At 27.2% G+C, this 24,737-nt stretch overlaps 1 protein-coding gene across 11 annotated transcripts in view; it reads right to left on the reverse strand.

Annotated features, from left to right (window-relative positions):
* LOC123268559 (zinc finger protein 853-like) overlaps nt 1-24,737 on the reverse strand; it is an 89,761-nt gene that overhangs the window by 5,142 nt on the left and 59,882 nt on the right. For 8 of the 11 annotated variants that reach the window (XM_044733726.1, XM_044733729.1, XM_044733733.1 and 5 more), the window contains exon 4: nt 15,438-15,631. In XM_044733726.1, the coding sequence (XP_044589661.1) occupies nt 15,438-15,631 (194 nt within the window). The remainder of the gene's footprint in view (nt 1-15,437; nt 15,632-24,737) is intronic. The other 3 variants (XM_044733728.1, XM_044733730.1, XM_044733724.1) reach the window with 1 other exon arrangement.

Consider the following 24,737-nt stretch of genomic DNA (forward strand, 5'->3'; position numbering starts at 1 on the left):
ATCGAGTCATTGTTTTTGTTACCAGAAGCAGCAGGGAAGGCACAGAACAGACGATACCAATTGTGTGTAAGTTATTACTTGCCCAATTAAGTTATTTTATTATTTTATTTTATATTACTTCGCACCAGTGAGCTTGCATTCATTTCTTTCAGGCTTATAAATCAATATTTCAGGCTTGAGGAAGTTTTTTACCCGGTCCATTTTACCCTTCTTTCTTTCTATCCTGTACAGTACTTATTTCTGAGTAATTTGAGCCTATGTACGATCAAATCCGATAATTAGTTTCGATTTTAGAAGCATTTCATTCCTGCCCGAAATTTTAACCAAAAAAAGTATAAAAAAAACGACACCATTTTTAAACTACTTTGCCGATTTTATTCAACTCATAGCATGACCTAGGGGCACATATAAGGAATTATGTTACTGAGTTTCGTTAAGTTCCGACGGATATTTTAGAAGTTATCATCATTATAGTTTTCGAAATAGGCTTTTCGAAAAAAAACTTTTTTTTTTTCTAATAATTTTTTTCGATAAAAAATCGCTAAAAAATCACCAATAATTGATACCGAGTAAGAAAAATGCTCGGCTACGAAAAAAAAAATAATTCTTTGGACCTTTTACGAGGCCTCGAACATGTGGGTGGTCTACTGTAATGCGAGCGGCGTTGCCGGTTCTTTCTCTTCTGATATTAGCATTCTCGGATACTCAGTACATATTAAATACTTAAAACATGTACAATCTACTGACAATTAGATCAGATTAAGTCGATCGAGGACTAAACAGCTGAATGTTATCGTCGACATAATCATCAGTATCTACTTTTAAAATTTATAAACTTTAGCTCCCATGCCTTCAGACCGAGAGATGATGAATGCACTAAGCTCATTGGCTGCGAATATATATGTTTAATAACAATAATAACAATAATTATAATTAAAAAAGTACTACTGTAATTTTAAACCAGACGTCCTTTGTCTATCATCATCGCGCGACGCACAGCCACATTTTTTTTCTAAATAATTTTGATACTACACTAGGTCATTTTTTTTTGCTTAATCCAAAAATTTGAGTATTTATTTTAAGGTCTCCGTCGTTTTTTGTTCATATAAAGGTGTGGGAGGAATTTTTTTAATCTCATTTACACGAACTGTATTTTCGGTGTTTTTTTGGGTAAATTCTTTTATGTGTACCGTTTTTTAACTAGTGGACCAATTTACCCCGTTTTCTATCACGACTTAGGGGCACATACCAGAAGTTATGATATAGAGTTTGGTTAAGTTTCGATGGATATTTTGAGAGTTATCATCATTATAGTTTTCGAAATAGGCTTTTCGGAAAAAAACTTTTTTTTTTGGATCATCTAATTAACTTCTAGCTTTTGGAAATCTTTAAAGAAGTGAAAAATAATTAAAATTTACTAAAAAAATTCAGAAGTTTCCTTCTAATTGAAGCTTTGATCCTGTTTTTATAAAAAAAATTTTTTTTTAGAGAAAATACCAACTTTTAAGTTACCTAGTATTTTTTTTCCGTAACTAGGGTTCGTGTAGATGAGATTTAATAAAAAAATTCCTGAAAATTAATTTAATAAAAAAAACGGCGGAGCCTGGAGAATAGTCAAATTTCACACAAACTAAAAATTGGGTAAAACATAACTTATAGGCAAAATAAATGGGTAGAATAACTTAAAACATACTTAGGAAGCTTTAACACAATAAAAAGTACATAAAATTGGTGAACAAGAGACGAGAAAAGGCTAAAACGAGACTGGACGGCAATGACCTCAAACCGCAAACATTTGGGGGTCGTGTAATGTTGTATTTTTTTTATACTTGTTATTTTTAAAATCCCGGACCTAGGGTACTGGAGCCGCGGTTGCGTATGGATAAAAAAACATCGTAAAAAAAAAGAAATATAAAAGTTGGAATAAGTATACATGAGCGGAGGAGTTTGTAACCGAGATGTAAAAAGAGAGAGGGAGATATATTGCATGCAAGTTATTCTCGGAGGGAGGCTGACTCTGGCAGAAGAAGGTTCGACGCCCCGACCTGGCCCAACTGGAAAAAACCGGTTTCAAGTGCTTTTTATTTTATTTATTACCTTTTTTTTTATTCAACATCAGCATCCACGGTTTTTGTAACCAACTCATCTCGAGTGTGGAGAACTGTATGAAGATTATTTTTAACGCGTGGGCGTTTGTTCCCATATACCTCGTAATTATTGTTTTTATCCTCTCGGCTAAGAGTTATTGCTTTTAGTTTCATTTTTTTAAACATTTATTGCATTATTTTTTTCAACTTCGATTTTGCGCATTTTTTTGAAAAAATTGCAATGTTCGCCATTTTTAAACTACTTGGCCGAATTACCCCGTTTTTTTGCCACGACCTAAGGGGACATACAAAGAGTTAAGTTACTGAGTTTGGTTAAGTTGCGACGGTTTGTTTGGGAGTTATCGTCATTATAGTGTTAAAAATAGGCTTTTCGGAAAAAAACTTTTTTTTTTTAAACCATCCAATTAATTTCTAACCTTAGGGTTTCTTTAAAGGGTTGAAAAATAATTAAAATTCACTACAAAAATTCAAGAATTTTTTATTTGCTTGCTAATAACTCGACTCGATAAATTTCTCATCACTCCCGAATTTCTCTAAATATTTAAATAATTAAATATTGTACAGGCGTAAAACCTTCGAAAAGACATTTGAAGTGAATTTTAAATCGAAAACGCGTTGATGACTCGGTAAGTCATCAAGGGATCGATAACTAACTAGCCGTCTAATCGTTTCCTTGACGTTGTCGGTGTGCGTGTCTACGTTAACCTCTTTCGGGTGAACTCCTCGGAGGTTTCTTGATCGTCATACATATCACCCTCGGTTTTGTATTCCGCCCAACTTCTTCACTTAAATCCTCACCCCCGACCCTTTCGCCCCTAAAACCTGGCCTATAACCTACAACATACAACCTCATACCTAACAACTTCCTCTTTATGCTCATGTGTTATAAAACTACGCACTGATAGAACGATTTTTTATTTCTATGTAATTTATAGGAAATATTAATGATAATTATTGTATCAAGGATGAAAATTAGTTGATTAATCTAAAAAAAGACAGATAAGGGCTTTGGAAAAATTTTTATACCTAAATTTAGTTATTTGACCTTAACTATCTACAAAGGAGCAGATTTAGCGATCATGCGCCATCTGTTAGAAGTTTGCAACACTTTTGATCAAATAAATTACCGATTTTTGGGTTTTAGTTTAAATATAAATTTTTTTCACGTAAATGAGAAATTTTTAGTATTTAAAAAGATTAATTAACAAATGATTTATTAGAAAATAATTGAATAAATATTTCTTAATAGGAAATTATTTCTTAAACATTCCTGCTGATTTTTGAGATTTATTTATGAAATTTTTTATTTTTATGTGATTTATAGAAAATATTAATGATAATTAATTGTATCATGGATGAAAATTAGTTGATTAATCTAAAAAAAGACAGATAAGGGCTTTGGAAAAATTTTTATACCTAAATTTAGTTATTTGACCTTAACTATCTACAAAGGAGCAGATTTAGCGATCATGCGCCACCTGTTGGAAGTTTGCAACACTTTTGATCAAATAAATTACCGATTTTTGGGTTTTAATTTAAATATAAATTTTTTTCACGTAAATGAGATAAATTTTTAGTATTTAAAAAGATTAATTAACAAATGATTTATTAGAAAATAATTTAATAAATATTTATTCATAGGAAATTATTTCTTAAACATTGTTTTGTACCAAATATTTCTAACTATTTAATATCCCATTTTAAAATATTCAATAGGGATATTTAAATAGTTAATAGTGATATATATCAGCTAGGCTTATATTTTTAAATTTTTATATCACAAAAATCAGAGTTTAACAAAAAGACCATTTGTAAAATTGGACAATGAGAAAAATAGTGGGGGTAGAAAGGTTGAGATGTTCTCTAACGTTTAACCTACAATATAATTAGACACGTCGCAAACAAACAATATGGCGGCTCAGCGACACACATTGATATGTGTACAGGTGTCGCTGTTGCTCTTACTAATCTATAGACATAACTGTTGGCTAGTGTCCAGCCATCTACCGACAAATTCTCCTAATAAATATTTATTAACTATTAATAAATGTTGCTTGGTGGTAACAAATATTTATTTAAATATTCCTCGGCCTTTGTTACCATCAACAATATTTATTTAATATAACCACCTAACTTACTTCACTTTAATAAATAGTTTTAATTATTAAACAATATATTTTTGCTCCCTAAATTCTTACATCAGTACCGAACCCTTTTAAAAAAAATCCTTGGGCATTTTTTTCTCTACAAGGCAAGCCAGAGCTCAAGATAAAGATTAAAGAAAAATAAAAAATAATATTGAGAAAACGAATGAGTAATATCTCTTTCCCTTGAAGGTTGTCTGAGGCTCACTCTTTATTATTTCTTTTTCTTAACGTGGCCTCGTACTTCAGCCCGCGGATAAATAAAAAATAGCAAGCAAGTAACTCCGCAAAAACTCTCTACACAAATAATAACAACAGTAAGTATGTATGTATAAGGATAAAAAAATATCAAACCGAGGCCTTGAGCCGCGATTTCTCGAGACTGAGACCGAGACTGCAAGTTATTCGGCTCGACCTTAATTTCCGGCGGTAACGAGGGCGTGACGACTCGCTGGCCCTCGTTGTCGTTGCTCAATCGGGCCCAGGCATGTTTATTCGCAAAATGTCCCCCCAAGGCCCATTTGAGCCTTCCAAAGGATAAAGGAGACCATTGACGACGTTGTTACGCATCGATGACGCTTCATGTACACCCACTTCCTCTTTATGCCACACCTTGCCGGTTAAATGACAGAAAAAGCGCTTTTTTTGGGGTCTTGTCCCAATTAATGACAAGGTGGTACCAATTATTGGACATAGGGTTTTTTGATTGGAAAAAATCCGAGTTTTTTTCTTGGAGTGAATGAGAGTTAATAGAGCCTAATCCGAAAGGAACGAAAGCGTGTCGGATAATCCCGAAAGGGTGGACTGAAGACTAATTCCGAGGGTGATTGGAGTCGAAGAAATGATGAAAGTCGCACATACCCCTGCGGGGTATGTGCCAATGAAGACAGACAAAAGTTTATTGTCCTAACGGGTCATTGAAGTGTGACAGGACGTGGGGAAAAAATTCGGGGGTAGTCGACCGAGAAATCCCTCCCAGTTGATTCACGAGCAAATGATTTCATTATCGGTCCCCTGCTTTTTTAGGTACTAAAAAAAATTTGAGGGTGGAGCGAAAAAATGTCGCTATTGAATTTTTTTTTTTAATTATTTTTAAGTCGAATTTTGGAAGATATTGAAAAAATGGCTGTAGAAGAAAATTCAATATTTATAGATATATTTTGTGTTTTGATATTAATCAAAAAGGTCAAGTTATAATTTCAATTAAAAATTATATCTTGACTTTTTCCTTTAAATTTTAAATAAAGGGCTTGAGATATTTAAAAAAATTGATGAGGACCTTTTAAATAGATAATTAAATTTCCTAAAAAAAAAGGTCTTTTGTAATTTTTTCATATCTTCAATATTAAGTCGTAAATTTTGAATATTGATATTTATCAAAAAGATCACTAGTGATACATGAAAAAAAAAATTATATGAAAAATTACAATACACTGATAGAAGAATTTAGTACGTACTAAACTGATTTAGTAACAAAATTTTTATTCATTTATTTTTGGGAGAAATAAATATTTTGTGCCCATCAATATTATTTGTTACAATTTAATAAATGATTTTTTTATATAAACAAAGCCTTATTGCTTGGAAATAAATATTTAGTTCCACCAAATAATATTTAGTAACAAGTACTAAATATTTCTTTGGCAAGTAGTCTATTATTGATATATTTAAAACTTGTTTAATTTAAAATTTTATAAATGTCTCAAACAAAAAAATATAATTTAAAGAAATTCTTTTCTTTATAATACCTTATATTTTTACTTAAAATTATTTTTATTTATTTCAAGTTAAAAAGTTAGGTTACACGGTAAAATAAGTTAAAAAATTAATTTTTTTGATACAAATAAACGATTTGTTAAATATTAACAAATATTTTTAACTATAAACAAATATTTTTAACTATAAACAAATCCTTCTATCAGTGTATATATATATATACTAGCCGTTACCCGCCCGCTTCGCGTGGCGTACAATATACGTGTATTTGTATATCTATATTCACAAATATAGGTATACAAATACATAGAGTGATCATATAATGGTACATGATCATCTATTATGGCTTTTACCTTATATAAAAATTTTTAATTTTTTCTATATTTAATGCCTTCTTATTATCCTTTAGGAATTGAATTTTATAATTTTTTAATTAACGCCCACGCAAGGATTTGTGAGGGTGGCATTTCATAAAATTCATTCTTTACAGCTCAAAAACTCCAAAAAAATCCATCTGGCCCAGTTTCAATCCTTTAGCTGCTATAGATTAAAAGGTACAATTTCTTTTAATTTTACGCCCACGCACGGACATGTGGGGGTAGAATTTAATGAAATTTATTCTTAACAGCTCAAAAACGCCAAAAAAGCATTCTGGCCATGTTTCAAAGTATTAATAGCTATAGATTGAAATTAACGAATTTTTTCTTAATTTGACGCCCACGCACGGGCACGCCAGGGGGGTGGAATGTCACAGAATTCCTTTTTAAAAAATTTCTAAATGTAATTTGAGACATTCTGACCAAGTTTTGAACTATTAAAAGCCATAGTTGAAAAATATGAATTTTTTTTCGTGAACACCCCCGCAACCCCCCTTGTGGGTGGAATTTCGTGAATTCCGTTCTTAGCTGACCTCTACTTGGCAAAAGGAATATTCCTGCTAAATTTCAAGTCTCTAGGTCTTATAGTTCCAGAGATATCGTGATGAGTGACTATCTATATCTACACGGGAAAAAATTTCTGGGAAAATTTACGATACAACTATTGTAAAGCTGGACTATACTTTGATTACTATTAATTTTCAAATATTTTAGAAGAAAAAATACTATTTATTCATGAAAAAATACGATATTACTATTGTAAAAAGTAAGAGATGAAAATTGTCCAGTGCTGCCTCTGTATCTTTCCAATAGAACTATAGCAAATTTTACAATAGTTGAATTGGAATGTTTCTCAATTAGTGTGAGTGATGGCCGTGCACAGCGCTAGACTCCGAGTTTATGTAAATGTTAAAGGATATGTGTCTTAGTTTACCTCAGGTAGCGTAGAGGGAGAGTCTCTGGCTGCCAACACAGAGTTCTGGGTTCGATTCCCAGATAGCACGAAAATGTCGGTTTCTTTTTTCGATTACTGTACAGGTACCAATTAGTCCACTCTTCTATCTCTCTCCCTCCCTAATATTTCTTTTAAAAAAACCAACTGTGAATTTTTACAATAGTTGAATTGTAAAGTTCACAAACACATATTGTATAATTTGCTCTATAGTATTCGACTTTTTAAGACTCTTGCTTGTCTTATTTGTTGGATAAAATTTACAATAGTAGATCGTAAAAATTACTAAATAAGAAGTATAGTCCACCGTTACTCTTTTATTTAGTAAAAATTACAATAGTAAATTAGTAAAAACTCCTTCAATTTTATTTCCGTGTATAGAAAGTCTCCTATATATATATATAAATACATACATATATAAACTTTTGAACTAATGGCATTTTCTGAACCAGCTTGACGAACTGAGTCAGGAAATAGCAAAATTTTTCAAAAGTTCCGTCATGAGGACAAATGCAATAGTTAGATTTCTATGAAATCTACTAAAAAAATAAATAAAAAGTATGAATAATCGAGGGTGGAAAAAAAATAAACAAGTAAATCCGGTGTCTAACGAGTTTTTACTGAGCGTACTCACTGGGGCAATTAACCGGGGGTTTTCCAGGTAGTATAGCTTTTGCAAAGGAAGAATACCTCGAGAGAGCTTGCAGGGGTGGTGGCGAAATGAGTAAAGCAAAGTACTCTGACTCTGGGTGGAGGGATGAGGGCTTGAGGGATGTCGTGGCTAGAAAGAAACCCGGAAAGCCAAGCAAAGGGTTGTTGTATCGTGTTGCACGGCATTTAAGACTTACACCAGTACTTTTAGGTATTTTTGTTCCGGGGCAGCGTGCACCACCACCTAGACGATAAATACAAACCATTTCGTATCTAATTCATCCCCTGTGTCTTGTTCCGTTCACTTTTAACCGGACAATCCATTTATTATTTTTTATTCTTACTCATAAATAAATTTTATTTATTCCTTCCCTTTTAATTAAAACAAATTATTTTTTTTTTCTTTAGGCACTAAAATTTATTATCAAAAATTTTAAAAAAAAATCTACTTATCACTTAAGTTTGTCGCGATTCAAGAATAAAATATCGCGAAAGGCTTGTTGGTAATTAAAATCCCGGCATAAAACACTCCGTTAACTTTATGCCTCTGAAATATACCTTTATAGAAATACCTTAATATATAAACAGTTAAAAAGGGTTGCTAGTTGAGTAAAAAAAATATTTACAAGCGAAAATAACTACAAATGTTTTTTTTCTGTCGTTAATTTCTTAAAAATAAACTCTGGCAATTAAAATCATACTTTTTAACGGGAAATTCAATTTTAAATACAGATCTCAAGAAATTGTTTTTTAATATAAATTCATTATCAAGTTATTAAGACAGTGATGTTTTTTTAAAATTGCATTTTAATTCAGTTTAATTTTATTCAATTATATTAATAGTTTTTTTTTTTTTTTTTTTAATCAATTATTTCAAGGTTAAAATTGAAGGGGAAAAATTGTAAGGAAAAATTTTTTTAGGAAATTTTTATAGTCCAGAAAGAAATATTTAATATTCAAGGTAATTTTTGGATATTTTAATAAGAATTTTAATTTTAATAGTGAAAAATAATTATTGAAGTAAAAAAATTAAAATTAATTCATTAAAATAATAAATTAAATTAAGATACTTTTTTTGTAGAAAATTTTTATGTTTTATAAAAAGTATTTTAAGTAATTTTTTTAATATTTTAGCCAGAATTTTGATCTTAAAGTTGCAAAAAAAAATTTTTGAAGTTTAAAAAATTGCAAAATAAATTTTTTTTTTAATTTAAAAGTTAAAAAATTAATTATTTTAAGGTAAATATTGAAGATATGGAAAAATTGTAATAAACTTTTTTTTTTAGGAAATTTTATAATACATTAAAAATATTCAATATTTATAAAAAAATTTATTTTTAGTTTAATTAAAATTAAAGGGTTAAATATGGAAGATAAGAAAAAATTTAGGAAAAATTTTTTTAAGAAATTTTATGCTTTATAAAAAAATATTCTTGGGAATTTTTTAATATTTTAACTAGAATTTTTGTATTAAATATTTACTAAAATTTTATTTTTTTTTAATTTAATTAAATTTAAGGGTTATTTAAGATACAAAAAAAATTCTTTTTTGAAATTTTATGCTCTAAAATAATTGTTGAATATTTTAGCTAGAATTTTGATTTTAAAGTCGCGAAAAATTATTATTGAAGTTAAAAAATTATGAAATTAATTTTTTAAAAATTTAAATGAAATTTAATGGTTAAATATTGAAGATATGGAAAAAATATGAGACTTTTTAAGGAAATTTAATTCTCTATAAAAAGTGTTAGTAATTTTTAATATTTAAGCCAGAATTTTAATTTTGAAGTCTTAAAAATTAATTTCTGAAGTTAAAAAATTAGAAAATTAATTTTTTTTTTTAATTTAATTCAAATTTAAGGTTTAAATATTGAAGATATGAAAAAAAATAGATTTTATTTCTAGTAATTATTTAATATTTTAATTTTAAAGTCTTGAAAAATAATTTCTGAATTTTAAAAATTACAAAATTAATTTTTTAAAAATTTAATTGAAATTTAAGGTTTAAAAAATTTAATTTTCTAGAAAAAAGCTATCTTATATTCATATCTTAAAATTTGAGTCTAAAATTTAGAAAAATGAATTTTGATAAAGAAAAATTAAATTTTAGAAAAAAATGGCATTAAAAAATTTTTTTTAAACAAAAATTATTAAAGAATTCTAAGAAAAAGTTGAGAAATGTGAAAAAAAATTGATTTTTAAGAAATGTCCCAATTATCGTAAAGAAAATTCCCACGTTTTTATAAAGCTAAAAAAAAAAAAAATTCGCGCTATCGTGAGATATTATTCATTGCCGGACTAGAATCTGTAAAAGAATCCTTAAAAAAAAAAAAAGTAATTTCTATATAATACTATGTAGCTCTCAGAACTGGTATCGTGGAGATTCCCTTGTTGCATCGCTGGTTATTGTGCCAGCGAGGGGTGAATTTGATTAAAGACCCCGGAGGCATCTTTCAATCTCTTATAAGTTTTTTGCCGGATTTTTTGTTTTACATTTTACATTTTAAGCCAACATACACCTCGAGCCTTTATTTTACTTCTATACAAGTTCCTTCCCTAGCATCCCTTTGAGTCCTCTTGTCTTCCGGAAGCACCCTGTTTGTGTTCTCACACCAGCCGACGTAACGACTAATCACAATAACTGGTCTTATTAAACTCAGCTAACTAACCCGCTCTAAATAAAATGTCCAACGGACATTTTTATTGATACGTCAAGCTTAATTACTTAATTTTTTATTTTTATGTGATTTATAGAAAATATTAATGATAATTAATTGTATCACGGATGAAAATTAGTTGATTAATCTAAAAAAAGACAGATAAGGGCTTTGGAAAAATTTTTATACCTGAATTTAGTTATTTGACCTTAACTATCTACAAAGGAGCAGATTTAGCGACCATGCGCCACCTGTTGGAAGTTTGCAACACTTTTGATCAAATAAATTACCGATTTTTGGGTTTTAGTTTAAATATCAATTTTTTTCACGTAAATGAGATAAATTTTTAGTATTTAAAAAGATTAATTAACAAATGATTTATTAGAAAATAATTGGATAAATATTTCTTAATAGGAAATTATTTCTTAAACATTCCTGCTGATTTTTGAGGTTTATTTATGAAATTTTTTATTTTTATGTGATTTATAGAAAATATTAATGATAATTAATTGTATCATGGATGAAAATTAGTTGATTAATCTAAAAAAAGACAGATAAGGGCTTTGGAAAAATTTTTATACCTAAATTTACTTATTTGACCTTAACTATCTACAAAGGAGCAGATTTAGCGATCATGCGCCATCTGTTGGAAGTTTGCAACACTTTTGATCAAATAAATTACCGATTTTTGGGTTTTAGTTTAAATATCAATTTTTTTCACGTAAATGAGATAAATTTTTAGTATTTAAAAAGATTAATTAGCAAATGATTTATTAGAAAATAATTGAATGAATATTTCTTAATAGGAAATTATTTTTTAAGCATTCCTGCTGATTTTTGAGATTTATTTATGAAATTTTTTATTTTTATGTGATTTATAGAAAATATTAATGATAATTAATTGTATCATGGATGAAAATTAGTTGATTAATCTAAAAAAAGACAGATAAGGGCTTTGGAAAAATTTTTATGCCTAAATTTAGTTATTTGACCTTAACTCTCTACAAAGGAGCAGATTTAGCGATCATGCGCCATCTGTTGGAAGTTTGCAACACTTTTGATCAAATAAATTACACGGTTTTTGGGTTTTAGTTTAAATATCAATTTTTTTCACGTAACTGAGATAAATTTTTAGTATTTAAAAAGATTAATTAACAAGTGATTTATAAGAAAATAATTGAATAAATATTTCTTAATAGGAAATTATTTCTTAAACATTCCTGCTGATTTTTGAGATTTATTTATGAAATTTTTTATTTTTATGTGATTTATAGAAAATATTAATGATAATTAATTGTATCATGGATGAAAATTAGTTGATTAATCTAAAAAAAGACAGATAAGGGCTTTGGAAAAATTTTTATACCTAAATTTAATTATTTGACCTTAACTATCTACAGAGGAGCAGATTTAGCGATCATGCGCCATCTGTTGGAAGTTTGCAACACTTTTGATCAAATAAATTACCGATTTTTGGGTTTTAGTTTAAATATCAATTTTTTTCACGTAACTGAGATAAATTTTTAGTATTTAAAAAGATTAATTAACAAGTGATTTATTAGAAAATAATTGAATAAATATTTCTTAATAGGAAATTATATCTTAAACATTGTTTTGTACCAAATACTTCTTACTATTTAATAACCCATTTTAAAATATTTAATAGGGACATTTAAATAGTTAATAATGATATATATCAGCTAGGCTTATATTTTTAAATTTTTATATCACAAAAATCAGAGTTTAACAAAAAGAACATTTGTAAAATTGGACAATGAGAAAAATAGTGGGGGTAGAAAGGTTGAGATGTTCTCTAACGTTTAACCTACAATATAATTAGACACGTCGCAAACAAACAATATGGCGGCTCAGCGACACACATTGATATGTGTACAGGTGTCGCTGTTGCTCTTACTAATCTATAGACATAACTGTTGGCTAGTGTCCAGCCATCTACCGACAAATTCTCCTAATAAATATTTATTAACTATTAATAAATGTTGTTTGGTGGTAACAAATATTTATTTAAATATTCCTCGGCCTTTGTTACCATCAACAATATTTATTTAATATAACCACCTAACTTATTTCACTTTAATAAATAGTTTTAATTATTAAACAATATATTTTTGCTCCCAAAATTAAAAAAAATCAATTATATTACTCCTTAAATTCTATCAGTGCACTTTAGAATTTTTCTAAATTATCTTCTATAGTTTAAAAGAAAGTTCGGAGGATTTGTTGTAATGTGTGATATAATTTACGAAATTGATTTTCTTGGAATGCCGCGCGAGGGTAGCTATTACGATTGTATCTATTCTTAAGGGTGAGGAATGCCTTCGATCGTTTCGGCGCCAGAGATATGTATATGTATAGAGAAGAGTGAATAATGATAGTGATGGTTAATTCCATATTTTAAAGAATTATTTAAACATTATCTGGGCTATATTTAGCCGGTCTCTCGTCTCGTCTGCTCAATTCTATTCGATGTTCCTAGCCTTTTCTCTAATGAACTCTGCCAGAGGTCATATAAGTCTCTTTGGGTTTTATTTTGCCGGTTTTTATTAATATTTCGGGGCGGTTTTTGGGATTAATGGTGCTTAAGTAATTCAGCGAAATAAAGAGGTGTGAGGATTATAATTAATTAATTTGTAAGCACTTGTGCAATTTTTAGGGTTGTAAATTGTAATATTACTTTTTAATAATTATTATTTATTTTTTATTAATCGAAAATTGTTTTTTTTCCTATTTTAAGTCCAAATATTTTAGTAAAAATTACTTTTTTTAATTATGTAGTCCAATGTTTAGATTAAAAATTAATTTGTTTAATTTTGGAGCCAAAAATTGAATCAAAAATTGGTTTTTATAATTAAAGAGTCCAAAATTTGATAAAAAATTCATTTTTACAAATTTTGATCTCTAAAATTTGAATTTAAAGCTTATATTTTAGGTATTTAGCACAAAAATTTTAAAAATTAATTTTTAAAATTTCTAGACTTCAAAATTTGATCAAAAAATTAATTTTTCTGTTATTTAGCTCAAAATTTTTATTAGAAACTAAATTTTCTCATTTTTGAGCCTGAAATTTGATCAAAAATCAATTTTTGTAAAATTTAGACCCCAAAATTTTAGTAAAGAAATTATTCATTTAATTTTTCGCTCCAAAAATTGACTAAAAAGTTGATTTTTTAGTTTTTTAGTCCAATGTTTAGATTAAAGACTAATTTTTAAAATTTTTGAGCCAAAAATTTAATAAAAAATTGGTCTTTTTAATTAAGGAACTCGAAATTTGATCAAAAATTGATTTTTTTAATTTTGAGCTCTAAAATTTGAATCAAAAGTTCATTTTTTAGTCGCTTACCATTAAAATTTGATCAAAAACTAATTTTCAAAATTTTGGCTCTAAATTTAGATCAAAAAATTAATTTTTTAGTATTTGTGCCCAAAATTTTCATTAGAAACTAATTTATTTTAATTTTGGAGCCAAAAATTTAATAAAAAATTGGGCCTTCAAATTTTGGAGCACAAAATTAGATCAAAAATTTGTTTTTTATTAATTTAGGAGCCCAAAATTTGGTCAAAAATTAATTGCTGTAATTTTTAACCCTAAAATTTGGATTAAAAGTTTAATTTTAGTTATTTAGCTCAAAATTTGGATTAAAAACTAACTTTTTGAATTTTTGAGCCCAAATTTTGATCAAAAAATTAATGTTTCAGTTTTTTAGCCCAAAATTTCCATAAGAAACTGATTTTTTTAATTTTGAAGCCAAAAATTTGACCAAAAATTGGTTTTTTTAATTTTAGAAGCTCAAAATTTGATCAAAAATTAATTTCTTCAAGTTGGAGCCCTAAAATTTGAGTGAAAAGTTTATTTTTTAGTTATTTAGTTCAAAATTTGTATTAAAAACTTACTTTTCAAATTTTTGAGCCCAACATTTGATAACAAATTTAATTTTTCAGTTATTTAGCCCAAAATTTGATCAAAGATCAATTTTTACAATTTTTTGACCCCAAAATTTTAGAAAAAAAATTATTTATTCAATTTTTGACCCTATCAATTTACAAAAAAATTAATTTTAAAATTTTCAACTCCAAAATTTAACGAAAAAATCAATTTTTCAACTATAGACTCCAAAATCAATATAAAAAATCCAATTTTCCCAAAAATTAACTTCAAAATTCAATTTTTCAAATTTTGAGCTTTACAATTAGTTCAAAAATAATTTCATTAAAAATTCTAATCAAAATAAATTTTTTCCTAAAAATTAAATAAAAAAACAAACTTCGAAATTTTCTAAAAAAAAAAATTTTTCCAAAATTTACCTCAAAAATTAAAAAATAAAATTACATTAATAAATAATCCTTTTAATTTATGTCTCCAAAATTTTTGAAAAATAAATTTGAATAAATAATTCTTCTAATTTGACTCCAAAAATTTTTTAAAAATAATTTACAACCTTGTAAGTGTATTAATTAATTAATTAATTATACTTGCGAAGCATAAAAAAGGAAATAAAAAGAAGCCGGCACCAAATAAAAAATAAAGAAAAATTAGTATATAAAATAAAAAAATAAAAGTGTGAAAATTGCGCTGGCCGGTTAGTGCGTAATTGCATGATTATGTACAAAATGATATATATTATAAGTTAGTAATATATATAAGACAGGTGATTATTGCAAATAATTTCTCCTTCTCACTTTCGAAAGTTTTAATTTCAAAAAAAAAAAATTATTTAAAAAAAATAGAATCAAAAAAAGCAATAATCACATGTCCTGGGTTAGAACTTAATTAAAAAAAGTGGACGTCGGATTTATCATTGTTTGGTACATACATGACTGACCTTCGACGTATGGGTCCTCAAGCTTGACTCGGTGGCGAATCCCTTTCCGCAGATGCTGCAGTGGAAGGGTCTGTTCTTGGCCCGCTCTACCTGGGCGTCGTGGTTCCTCAGGTGTTGCTGGAGGTTAGACAGCTGGATAAATGCGCGACCGCAATCCGGTAAGTGACATTTGTACGGTCTTTCGCCTGAAACATCCGAATGGATCATTTTAACTTTTTTTAAAATTTAATTTGCCGATTTAATAAGTTTGACAGAAGTTTATTATTATTGGCTATAATTTTATAATTATAATCAATAATAATCTAATTACATATAAGACACACTTTTACAGAAATAATAAATAAATAATTTAAAGTAGCAACCTTGCAGTCACTGTGTGACTGCTGTGATGTGAACTAGAAATAAAAATTTTGCTTTATTAAATGTTAAATTGCACTGTACTTCTTAAATATTGACGTTTTTTAAGATATAAGCTCATCCTGATGTTATACTCATCAAGACCTTTCATTTGAGTACCAACATCAATTTTTCACATATTTTATATATTTATATATATTATATATATGCATATATCAAAAATATATCAAAAATGCATGTGGGTACTTAAATGAAAGGTCTTGATGAGTGTAATGTCAGGATGAGCTAATATTTTTAAAAATGTCAATAGTTTCCAAAAGATAGAAGGTAATTTCTTAATTACTGACATTTTTTAAGATATAAGCTCATCTTGATGTTACACTCATTAAGAGCTTTCATTTGAGTACCCACATGCATTTTTTATATATTTTTCATATATATATATATATATATATATATATATATATAAATATATAAAATATATGAAAAATTGATATGGGTACTCAAATGAAAGGTCTCGATGAGTATATCATCAGGATGAGCTTATGTCTTTAAAAATATCAGTTGTTCACAAGATACAAAGTCCTTTTTTAATTATTGACATTTTTAAAGATATAACTTCATCTTGATGTTACACTCATAAAAAGCTTTCATTTGAGTACCCACATCTATTTTCATATATTTCTCATATATTCATATATATAATATATATAAATATATAATATATATGAAAAATTGATGTAGGTACTCAAATGAAAGGTCTTGATAAATGTAACATTAGGGTGAGCTTATATCTTTAAAAATGTCAGTAGTTCTCAAGATACAAGGTCATTTCTTAATTATTGACATTTTTTAAGATATAAGCTCATCTTGATGTTACACTCATTAAGAGCTTTCATTTGAGTACCCACATGCATTTTTAATATATTTTTAATATATACATATATATAATATATATAAATATATAAAATATATGAAAAATTGATATGGGTACTCAAATGAAAGGTCTCGATGAGTATATCATCAGGATGAACTTATATTTTTAAAAATATCAGTTGTTCACAAGATACAAAGTCATTTTTTAATTATTGACATTTTTAAAGATATAAGCTCATCTTGATGTTACACTCATAAAAAGCTTTCATTTGAGTACCCACATGTATTTTCATATATTTCTCATATATTCATATATATAATATATATAAATATATAATATATATGAAAAATTGATGTAGGTACTCAAATGAAAGGTCTTGATAAATGTAACATTAGGGTGAGCTTCTATCTTTAAAAATGTCAGTAGTTCTCAAGATACAAGGTCATTTCTTAATTATTGACATTTTTTAAGATATAAGCTCATCTTGATGTTACACTCATTAAGAGCTTTCATTTGAGTACCCACATGCATTTTCGACATATTTTTCATATATACATATATATAATATATATAAATATATGAAAAATTGATGTGGGTACTCAAATAAAAGGTCTTGATGAGTGTTACATCAGGATAAGCTCATATCTTTAAAAATTCCAATAGTTCACAAGATTCAAGATAATTTCTTAATTATGTTAAAATGCACTGTACTTTCTTAAATATTGACATTTTTAAAGATATAACCTCATCCTGATTTTACACTCATCAAGAGCTTTCATTTGAGTACCCACATGAATTTTCATATATATTCTTCATACATACATATATATAATATACATAAATATATAAAATTTATGAAAAATTGATGTGGGTACTCAAATGAAAGGTCTTGCTGAGTGTAACATCAGGATGAGCTTATATTTTTAAAAATCTCAATATTTCACAAGATATAAGGTCATTTTTTAATTATCTATCTAGAATGATATGAAACCTTGAAAAAGCACAAATAACTTTGCAATGACACTAAATTTCACTAAAAAAACTGACTATCCTGGACATGAAATTTTTCTTATTCTCATAATAATATAGATTTTATTGATCATAAATTACTCAGACGAAAAAAGTAATAAGAGCCTAGCCCTCTTTTATTAAGCGATCTGCTCGCCTCGGGCGGTAAAAACTCACTGGCCACTGGCCAGGATCACAAAGAAAAATTCTTAAGGACTTCTCAGGGATGGGGGTAAGAAATAAAATTAAAAATAAATTATTTTAACTAGTTTAAATATTGATTTTTTATAAAAATTCATTTTTTTTTTGAGTAAATTCGAAATATGAAAAAATTATTAGATTATTATTTTCTAAAAAAAAAATCCTCGTAAATTTTTTAATATTTTTAATATTTAACCCAAAATTAAAATTTTGAGTACTGCTACAAAATAGAAATAAATAAAATTCTTGAATTTAAATTAAATTAAATCAAAATTCTGGCTAAATAATAAAAAATCAAGAAAAATGCTTAAAAAAAAGTCTTTTATAATTTTTATGGTTTAAAATAATTTAATGGTCATAAAATAAAAATTTTATTTAAAATAACAAAGAAAATAAAATCGCTATTTATAACATAGTAAGTACAATGTAACTCTTTAAAATAAATAGTATCTCCCGGAATAATATCTCTATTTTAAATTTACTATTTAAACGATCAATATTCATATCTTACCCCTTCATAATAAATTCTGTGTAGTTTTAGGTTTTTTTTTTGCAGAATAAAAAAATAATTAAAAAAATATTTTTCTGAGAAAAATAAAATAAATAAAATAAAAACAGATGTCCGTATTTATTATAAATAATAAAACTATTTTTTTTTTTCTTATAAAAGTCCTGGGTAATTATTTTTCCAGGGCATTTATATACATTAAACACGTGTAATAAAATGAAATGATGTATAGAGAAGAGTTGTTCGTTCATCGTGCATCATATATTTGTGCCGAGGGTTGTAATTAAATAGAATGTACAATTATTACAATAAGAATAATTGTTTGTGTCTGTGTGTGTGTGTTTGTACAGACGGCCGTGTATTAATTTGATTTTAATTGTAAACTAAAAATGAAAATGAAAACATAAGGTTTTATTATTATATTATTATTGTGGTGAATGAGACGAACCACCGGAAGTTGTTTAACTCTCTTTAACATTGTATTAATACTTACTAGTTGACTACAGTAACATCTGGAGAGAAGAAATATTAAATATATATTAAACCCTTTTATTTTTTTATTTTTTATTTATGTTTATATTTGTCGGAAGTATAAATTAGCAGTCAATTAATATTGTGTACTTTTAACGACAAAAAAAATGTACTGGTGAAATTATGGAAAAAAAAAATTTTTGTTTACAATTTTGGTGTTAAATTTACATTTTTTGAAATTTTAGGTTTACATGTAAATTTTACTTGTGATAAATTTACATGTAAATAAAGAAAGTTTACATTTTTTGAAATGTAAATTTAAAAATTACAATTTTTGGAATTTGAGTTTACATGTAAATTTAGCACATAAAAAAATTTACATGGAAAAATGTAAAGTTTACATTTTTAGAAATTTCAGTGTTAAATTTACATATTTGGAAATTTTGGGTTTATATGTAAATTATACTTGTGGAAAAACTGATACATTTACATGTAAAAAATAGGAAATTTACATTTTTAGAAATGTAAATTCTACAATTACAATTTTAGGATTTTAAGTTTACATGTAAATTTAACACATAAAAAAATTTATATGGAAAAATATAAAATTTACTTTTTTAGAAATTTCAGTGTAAAATTTACATTTTTGGAAATTTTAAGTTTACATGTAAATTTTACATGGGGAAAAACTGATAAATTTACATGTAAAAAATAGAAAGTTTACATTTTTAGAAATGTAAATTTAAAAATTACAATTTTTGGAATTTAAGTTTACATGTAAATTTAGCACATAAAAAAATTTACATGGAAAAATGTAAAGTTTATATTTTTATAAATTGCAGTGTTAAATTTACATACTTGGAAATTTTGGGTTTACATGTAAATTATACTTGTGGAAAAACTGATACATTTACATGTAAAAAATGGGAAATTTACATTTTTAGAAATGTAAATTCTAAAATTACAATTTTAGAATTTTAAGTTTACATGTAAATTTAGTATATGAATAAAATTTGCTTAATTTACATGGAAAAAATGTAAAGTTTACATTTTTAGAAATTTCAATGTAAAATTTACATTTTTGGAAATTTTGGGTTTACATGTAAATTTTTTAAGCAGAAAATTAAATAAATTTACATGTAAAAAAACGAAAATTTACATTTTGAGAGATGTAAATTTTACATTAATTAAAATGTAAACTTGATATAAGGATAAAGTTGTAAAATTACAATTTTAGAGATTTAAGTTTATATGTAAATTTAGCATATGAAAGAAATTTGCTTTATTTACATGGAAAAATGTAAAATTTACATTTTTAGAAATTTTAGGTTTACATGTAATTTTTTTGTGTGGAAAATTTAATAAATTTACATAAAAAAATGGAACATTTACATTTTTAGAAAATTTAGGTTTACATGTAAATTTTTTATGTGGAAAAAATAATAAATTTACATGTAAAAATATAGAAAATTTACATGTAAATTTTACACTACAAAAAATGTAAACTAAGAATGAAGAAAAATAGTTAAATTTACATTTTTAGAAATTTAAGTTTACATGTAAATTTTGCATATGGAATAATTATTTGATTTACTTTGAAAAATGTAAAAGTTTACATTTTTTAGCAATTTTATGTTTACAAAGAAAAACTGTTAAGTTTAAATTTTGAGACGTGTAAATTTTAGTTCATAAGAAGTGTAAACTTAGTCTGTAGAAAAACGATTAAATTTAAATTTTTAGAAAATTAAGTTTACATGTAAATTTTGTATGTGAAAAAATCAATAAATTAACATGAAAAGAGTGAACAATTTACGTTTTTATACATGTTAATTTTAAATTATTAAAAATGTAAACGTAGTCTGTAGAAAAACGTTTAAATTTACATTTTTAGAAAGATTTACATGTAAATTTTGCACATGTAAAAACTACTAAATTTTCCTGAAGAAAAGCAAAAAATTTACATTTTGAGGAATTTAAGTTTACATGTAAATTTAGCATGTGGGATAACTATTAAATTTACATGTAATAAATAAAGAATTCACACTTTTAAATTAGTGTTAAATTTACAAGTTAAATAATTTAAAATTTATTCCTTAAATAATAATACACTAGCTTCGACCGATAATAACCCTAAAAGAAATAATTCAAAAATTAAGTAATAAATTATTAAAAGTGGGCGTACAATCGGTGGCATGTGTGACATGTGAAAAAGTGTCCCATGCGCATTGAGCCAGCCCCAGCCCTCGGTTTGGATTTTTTACTTAAACAAAACTAAACTACCCTCCTACAACATACTATCCTCAGCACTCTCTCGCAGTCTCCCTCAAATGTCCCCGTACTCAGCATATAACGCAAACGCGAACACGGGATGCGCGGAACACCGACCAACCACGTGCAGTATGAGTAAATCTCGTTAAACTTTTTTATTTTTTTTTTCCTGTATTGTTTCGCTATTTTTTTATCGCACGGAGATTTTGATGACTGGACCAACAAGATTTTTATCGAGAATTTTATATATAATTTCAAGATTTTGGGTTAAATATTTAAAATTTTGAAAAATTATACATATTGAATGAAAAAAAATGATGAAATATGAAAATGAAAATTAACTTCTACCTTTATAATTAATTTTTTGGAGCTCGAGGCTGAATTTTTTCAAAATAATAAAATTTTCTTGGCTTTGATCTTCCGATCGGATGCGACATCTTGAACTTTGATCTAAAATTCTGGCTAAAGGGTTGTAGATAAAAAAATAGACTTAGAACTTTTTTGTAGTAAATAAAATTTCCCATAAAAAATGTCGAATGATTTTTAAATATTTTGAATATTTATTCCAAAATTTTGAGTTTTAATTTTCATAAAAAGCACGATTTTTTTTATCAGCATTGATATCTTAAACTTTGACCTGAAATTCTGACTAAAGGGATAGAGATATCAACAAAATTGATGACCTTATCGATAGGAAATTAAATTTCCTATAAAAAAGGTCTCTTGTGATTTTTTTGTCTTGGATATTTCAGCCAGAAATGGATTATCAACATAATAGGTGACTTAAAAAGCAACAAAATAAATATTATTATTTTCTTCGAAGGTATTTTTATATTTTCTGCAATTTCCGGGATATAAATCAATCTTACAAGCTAGACTTGGAATTTTAGGATTAGCAAAAAAAAAATTAAAATCGTCTACGTTATATGACATACTTAATGTCCGACTGTAAATGCCGACGAATTTAAAAATTTATTTTTAACAATTACGCACGTTTGTATTATACACTAAGATTTTCTTAGCCTTTTTTTCGTTATTTTTACGCGGTGATATTTTCCTAGTAGCTGATCTATGATTAGAAAATGCTCCGAATGACGTCTGAAAATTGCGCTTTAAGATTACAAAGGAAAAAAAAATTATTTACAATCGATTTAACAGTAGCTCGGAAACCTTTTGACCAATTAAATTTTTTTCTTTACTCAAGTCAAATAGTCACGCAGTAATAGGAGCAAGCTACTTTAAGATCTGCAGTAATACATGCATTTAGACTTCTTTTTGAATGTTTATTATTTAACGAAAATATTTGTTTCTCTCATTATTAATTTTATTTTGGGTTAATAATAAGTCAAACTTTTGTTTAAAAAAAAAAAGTTATTATTATCTTGAGAAAATTTTATAAAAATGCTTTCGAAGTGAGACTTACAAAAAAAATTAGGAAAACGGTTGACCCTAAAGGCCATCCCTGCAACTTCCCGCTAATTCCGTTAATACCTGGCCGCTTTTTTGAGCTCTTCGAGCTCAAAAGTACAATCTGTGTGTTGTTTTGAGCTCTCCGAGCTCAAAAAGATACCTTTTCTATGCTTTTGAGCTCTTTGAGCTCAAAAGTCTGATGGAAGTTTCATAGAACACTATTTTTTGAATGTTCATACCGCAATAACTTTTGAATGAATGAACCGATTTTTACGCGGTTGGCGGCATTCTACACGGGAAAAAATTTCTGGGAAAATTTACGATACAACTATTGTAAAGCTGGACTATACTTTGATTACTATTAATTTTCAAATATTTTAGAAGAAAAAATACTATTTATTCATGAAAAAATACGATATTACTATTGTAAAAAGTAAGAGATGAAAATTTCCAGTGCTGCCTCTGTATCTTTCCAATAGAACTATAGCAAATTTTACAATAGTTGAATTGGAATGTTTCTCAATTAGTGTGAGTGATGGCCGTGCACAGCGCTAGACTCCGAGTTTATGTAAATGTTAAAGGATATGTGTCTTAGTTTACCTCAGATAGCGTAGAGGGAGAGTCTCTGGCTGCCAACACAGAGTTCTGGGTTCGATTCCCAGATAGCACGAAAATGTCGGTTTCTTTTTTCGATTACTGTACAGGTACCAATTAGTCCACTCTTCTATCTCTCTTCCTCCCTAATATTTCTTTTAAAAAAACCAACTGTGAATTTTTACAATAGTTGAATTGTAAAGTTCACAAACACATATTGTATAATTTGCTCTATAGTATTCGAATTTTTAAGACTCTTGCTTGTCTTATTTGTTGGATAAAATTTACAATAGTAGATCGTAAAAATTACTAAATAAGAAGTATAGTCCACCGTTACTCTTTTATTTAGTAAAAATTACAATAGTAAATTAGTAAAAACTCCTTCAATTTTATTTCCGTGTACGCAGTTTTTTAAACCTTATAAATAATTTCTAAGTTTCAATTGGTCAAACTAGAAATTTCGGAGTAACTCTGAAAAAACACTTTTTTCGGTTTTCTTTCGTTCACGATATCTCTCGAACGAATCAACCGATTTTGACCGGATTGGCGGCGATCGATGTGGTTTTTCAAGGTTGAGAGCTGATCAGTTTTTGGAATCGATCGGTTGAGCCGTTTAAAAGTTATCCCAAAAAAACCACTTCAGAAAAAATTTTTTTCCTACTTTTTTTTAGATTTCTCCGAATTTCTCAAAATCTATCGGTCCGAATCGGTTCAAATTAACAGGAAATCTAAGTTTGGCGAAGCCCTTTCGAATGGCACCAACCGCGATGAAATCGGTTCAACCGTTCAAAAGTTATAAGAGGTTTACATACTTACACACACACATACATACAGACACCCTAGTAGAAATAATCGAGTTTTCACTGGACATAAACCAGTAACTGGCCAGTGATATCGAGTAAAAACTTGAAATCGCGCCACCTACAACTAAGTCATAAACATTAGTTACACCGACAGTGTATCTTTAATAGTCTGTGTATGTTTGTTTATTTTTTTTTGTTAACCTGTACGCATCATTATTGTAATTATTATTAAAAAAACAGTATAAATCAATCAAAATTAGTGTTTATTAACGTGTAAATAATTTCCAGTATATATTTCAAAATTGGTGCAGTGAAAAAAAATGACACAATATATAAACTGCGACTGTGGGCATTAAAAACAAATCTCCAATTCAAAATAATTATTTTCTTATTCTATTGTTAGATTTATTATTAGTCTATCAGACTAATGATGTTATCTATTTTATAATGTACACATAAATGAAACTTTTTTATATCATATCGTTTATTAAACATTATTTTGAATTTATTTGACAATTTTAATAACGCCTAATAACCTCAGAATTCGAAACTGACAGTTTCACTAAAGCCGCCATAATGTTTTGTTAGATCTCTAGTAAAACTGGCCAGTCACTAGACAGAAACTGGATATTACACTGGCCAGTTACTGGTTTAAGTCTAGTAAAACTGGCCAGTTACTGGCTAAAAACTTGATTTCATTTCTACTAGGGCATACATACAGACATAGTGACACCCTCGCGGGAATAGTCAGGAAAGCTTCCTAGGACCTCAAAACTTCGAGATCTGATGAAAAC

This window comes from Cotesia glomerata, linkage group LG7 (genome assembly GCF_020080835.1).
Source record: "Cotesia glomerata isolate CgM1 linkage group LG7, MPM_Cglom_v2.3, whole genome shotgun sequence".
Classification (NCBI taxonomy): Eukaryota; Metazoa; Arthropoda; class Insecta; order Hymenoptera; family Braconidae; genus Cotesia; species Cotesia glomerata.